The sequence below is a fragment of the Vespa mandarinia genome, chromosome 12 (genome assembly GCF_050613455.1).
Source record: "Vespa mandarinia isolate Hongniang chromosome 12, ASM5061345v1, whole genome shotgun sequence".
Lineage (NCBI taxonomy): Eukaryota > Metazoa > Arthropoda > Insecta > Hymenoptera > Vespidae > Vespa > Vespa mandarinia.
Genome location: NC_140821.1, coordinates 2,762,501 through 2,767,500, shown reverse-complemented (window position 1 = coordinate 2,767,500; position 5,000 = coordinate 2,762,501). Strand labels below are relative to the sequence as shown.

The window sequence follows — 5,000 nt, the reverse complement described above, 5'->3', positions numbered from 1 at the left end:
AACAAAGTCAGCCGCTGCAGTGCCAGGTTTATACGAAGGACAAGTAAGTACGGTGAAAATCGATGGATCCTAAGAGAAATTATATTAATAATAGCAATTTCATAGCCTATGGACTTTCTTTAAGATACATTGGAAATCAAAAACGTGGACTTATTATGCCGCGTATAGATATACGATCATAAAGAAGGAAGAAGGAAGAAGGAAGAAGGAAGAAGAAGAAGAAGAAGAAGAAGAAGAGAAAAGAGAAAGAAAAAAAAAAAAAAAAAAGAAAAGAAAGAAAAAGAAAATAATCGCTTAATACTTACACAGTGATCGAATGAAACCGAATTGATGACCATAAATCTTTCAAGATTGTATTTATATGGTACATAATTCCCATGCCAGGCTATAACGTCAAATGGACTGTGATCCTGAACGCAAACAAATAATTTACCTTGAAATTTGCCGATTATTTTGTAATCTGTCTCGCGATCTTCGTAACAAGCAATTGGCGTTTGAAAATCTCTTGAATTTGCTAAACCATTGGCACCTAAATGTTCAACATTTTTTTAATTTTTTTTTTTCTTTTCTTTTTTTTTCTTTTTTTTTTTTTCCTTTTCTTTCAATCAAATCAATAAAAGTTTACGTGTCTATTTGATTTAAAATGTATATCATAGGATATGTACATTATAGCACGTGACTTTGTTAAATTATGAAATTTATTTATTAAATTCGACAATATTTATATTGGATTTTACCGATTGGTCCTAAATCGGGAAGTTGGAAGTGATTATCAAAGACCTCAAGTATGTAACCTCTGGATGGACCAAGAACCGTTATAGAGAAACGCATTCCTTGTTGGATAACACATATTTCATTGGGCTCGCATCGGATTTTACCAAATTCAGTGGTTATCAACAGGACACCTAACTGTGGTACTGTTACATGAAGAAAAAAAAAAAGAATAAACAAGAAAAATATCTAATTAATATAATCATATGTCGATAACTTATTTCTTTCTTTTTTTTTTTTTTTAATTAATTAATTAATTTATTTTATTAATTAATTAATTAATAAAATAAATATAATTAATTAATTAATTAATTTTTTTTTTAATTTTTAATTCTTACCGATTAAAAAATCTCCATCGGCGTTATAAAAAGCTTTATCTTTCATCGATACATTACAGAGATAAACGTGTATGGCAATTCCTTGACGAATATGAGAATCGCCAGCACCGCATATCGTATGTAATCCTTGAACGAAGTCAATCTCAGAATTTTGTCTTGTTGGAATGTCGAATGGTTTCCATCTCAGCTAACAATGACAATAATGACGATAACGATGACGATGATAATGATGATGATGATGATGAATAAGACGATAGAAATTTTTCATAAAATTTATTTATCTATTGTTGATTTTTTTTTTTTTTTTTTTTTTTTTTTTTCTTATCTTTCTTACCTGATTTAAATTAGGTTCCATAATGTTCCAATCGTAATCGAGATGGCCAATATCTTTTTCCATTAATTTTTGATACGGTTTGTGAACAACGGAAGGTCTGATTCTATAGAGCCAAGATCTTTTGTTCTGAGAACGTGGTGCTAACGATCAATAAGTGGATTTATCAAAAATTATTGTTAAAATTATTTTTTCGAATATGTGTAAGATTCTTCTTCTTTTTTTTTTTTTTTTTTTTTTTTTTTTTTTTTTTTCTTAAGGATTTACTCTAACCTGTAAAAGCTGTACCAGAGAGCTGTTCGGCATAAAGTCCATAAGGACATTTTTGCGGATTGTTTTGGCCAACAGGTAAAGATCCAGGACAACGTTCATCCTCGCTTGAAAATTCACAGCCAAATCCTGACAAATACTATAAATAATAAGAGTAACAATTATTTGTTACTATTTTATATCTATAAAATAACACTTTTTACTTTTATTTATTTGTTTTTTTTTCTTTTTTTTTTTTTTTTTTTTTACGTATAAAATATATACATATGTATATATATATATATATATATATATATATATATATAGATATATAATTTTTAATAATACCTTCAATTCGGCCTGCATGATCGTTGTGTTATTCGTTAAAATAAAATACTGAACACTCTCATAGACGTCTCTCTCATTTTATACAGATTATCAATATATGCAAAACATGTTTATCAGTATAATCGTTACAGCCAATAACGTACGACTATCGGAAGGCACGTATCAGGTTTTGTAAATGTAAATTAAGAAAAAAAAAAAAAAGAAAAAAAAAAGAGAGAGAGAGAGAAAAAAAAAATGTCCAACGTCATTAGAACTGATTAAAAGTCAGCCAAGCCTCAAATCTAACGTTGATGTTATATATATCATTTTCTCGAGAGATTTTATTTAATACGCTAATTCGTTAATATTTCATTGGAAAAACAATCCCGATGTAATCGATGTACAATTTCTTTCGGAAGTTCGAGGAAGAAAAACGATTAAAAAGAAAGAAAAAAAACCAGAAAGAAAGAAAAGAAAAGATTACAAAAAAAAAGAGAGAGAGAGAGAGAGAGAGAGAGAGAGAAAACTCTGTAACTCCACTTATCTTATCTTCTATGTTTTACGAGATTATCGTATGTCACGCGAGAGGTTCATCGAACACACTAACAGATTTCTAACGAAATCGATATCTAACGTATAATGCAGAGAGCTATGAGGTAAGAGGATTATATTAAATAAAAAAAAAAAATAAGAAAAGAAAGAAAAAAGAAAAGAAAAGAAAAGAGAGAGAGAGAGAGAGAGAGAGAGAGAGAGAGATAGAGAGAAACACAAAAGAAAAAATATGAAGGATCATTAAGTACATGAGAAAGAAATTCCTCCTCGTTTATTCGTTAAGATAGCGTGTCATAATTAATATCATAAGTGAAATCTCTCGGATTTTTCGTCATTACGCCTCTTTTACTACTACATTTGAAATATCTTGAGTAATTTTTTGCCCACAACTTTTTCTCCCCCTCCTTCTGTTTTTCATCTCCGCTCTTTCTTTTCTTTTTCCTTTTTTCTTTTCTCTTTCTTCTCTCTTTTGTTTTTTTTTTTTTTTTTTATTATTTTTTTATTATCATCTTCTCCTCATATTTATTATATAGATATCTATTCTTCGATTATTGTTTATAAACGCGAAATGAAAAATAAAAAAAAGAAGAAGAAGAAGAAAAAATAAATTGAAAGATAAAAGAGTGCACGTAATATTTAGTACGTGTATATATTATACATACATACATATATATATATATATATATATATATATATTTCTCGTGTATGTGTGTGTATATATATATATATTTATATATAAACACACGAGAAATGATATATTGATCATCAAAGGTGATCATTAAAATTGTTCGCATTCCATAATTTAATTCCACTTATTGTTAATGAAAACGAAAACGATTTATCTATTGAAGTTAGCGTGTTAAATATTTCCTTTTGTGAATAAACATATCGCGACCGAACGGTAATCTCTAATCGGTAAAACTCGCTAAGTCGAGATTTTCACTTCGTTGGAGAGGAGAACCCATTAGTTACTGTTAGGTGAAACTCATTTCGAGTCACGCAAATCGTGTCGTCGTAGCTTCTGCTCTATTATTTTTTTTCTTCTTCTTCTTGTCCTTTCTTTGTTCCTTTTTCTGTTTTTCTTTTTTTTTCTTTTTATTTTGTTTTGTCTTTGTTTTTGGGTTTGTCATTTATCGTCATCGTGTTTTTCTTCAATGGATATTAGATATTATTAAATACTAGAAAGAGATGAAGATTTAGAGATAAATACACGTAGAGATAAATAGATAGAGAGAGAGAGAGAGAGAGAGAGAGAGAGAGAGAAGGATATAAAAACATCGTCGAGAAGTCCCCTTCTCTCTCTCTCTCTCTCCTTCTTTCCTTCTCTTTTTCTCTCTCTTTCTCTTTTTTTGCGTTTCTCTTGTCGATAGATTTATCGTACCACGAACAGTACAAGGCCAATAATATTTCATTATACAAACGCGTGCAAACGATAAAGCCGATAAAGAACGAAGGAAAACTTGAAGAAATACATGAATGCCAATCGAGAAAAGTCGCACTTAATGTTAAATCATGACTCACGTGCACGGTAAATAAAAGTTGTTATTGTTCTTAACGTGTTTGTTTTAAAGCACGTCTCTTTAATCTTCGTACGAATATTATTGTTGATTCGTGGCTCTTTTACTCTTTTTTTTTTTTTAATGTATATATACATATATATATATATTCTTTCATCGACTATTTCGAACGATTTAGTTTAGTTTATAATTATTAAAGTGACCTTTCAATTGTCACTTCATCTTGTTTTCTTTTTTTTCTTCTGTTTTGTTTTTTTTTTTTGTTTTTTCTTTTCACCATACAATTAATGTTTGTTCCTTCTCTTTTGTTCGTCAAATGATTTTTATTTTTTCTCCCTCTCTCTCTCTCTCTCTCTCTCTCTCTCTCTCTCTCTCTCTCTCTCTCTCTCTCTCCTTTTGTCCATTCTTACGTAAAGTCACGCGATTTTTTCTTTCTTTCCTTTTTTTTTTTTTCTTTTTTTCTTTTCACTGAACTCACACTCGTCAACGGTTTGTTATTGTTGTTATTATTATTGTTATTATTATTATTATTATTATTATTATTATTATTATTATTATTATTATTATTATTATTATTATTATTATTATGTTAATGAAAAATTTTATAAGAACGCGTGATAATTGTTCAATCAATTGAACAAATCGAAAGTGTTTCGTTTGTAATTGTCAGCGAGGCTTCATTGACAAAATACTGTTTCATTTTTATTATCACGTTTCTTTTATCTCTTTCATTCGTCGAATGAACTTCTCTTTTTTTTTTTTCTTATTCCATTTTGTTTCCTTTTTTTCTTCTTTCTTTCTTCTATTTTTTTGTGCTTTCTATTCTCACGTCATGTCAGACGAATCCATTGAACAATTTATGATCGTTTAATCGTTTGTTGTTTATTTATTTAAGCGAAAGATATAAAAAAAAAG

At 28.7% G+C, this 5,000-nt stretch overlaps 1 protein-coding gene across 1 annotated transcript in view; it reads right to left on the bottom strand.

Annotated features, from left to right (window-relative positions):
- Window positions 1–2,173, bottom strand: part of hgo (homogentisate 1,2-dioxygenase) — a 4,605-nt gene extending 2,432 nt beyond the window's left edge. Inside the window, exons 1-7 of the mRNA XM_035883445.2 lie at window positions 2,038–2,173; window positions 1,714–1,849; window positions 1,444–1,583; window positions 1,110–1,296; window positions 738–917; window positions 306–529; window positions 1–69 (exon numbers count right to left, since the gene is read on the bottom strand). The exon at window positions 1–69 is cut by the window's left edge and continues 58 nt beyond it. Of these exons, the coding sequence (XP_035739338.1) occupies window positions 1–69; window positions 306–529; window positions 738–917; window positions 1,110–1,296; window positions 1,444–1,583; window positions 1,714–1,849; window positions 2,038–2,055 (954 nt within the window). The 5' untranslated portion in view covers window positions 2,056–2,173. The remainder of the gene's footprint in view (window positions 70–305; window positions 530–737; window positions 918–1,109; window positions 1,297–1,443; window positions 1,584–1,713; window positions 1,850–2,037) is intronic.
- Between the last annotated feature and the right edge of the window lie 2,827 nt (window positions 2,174–5,000).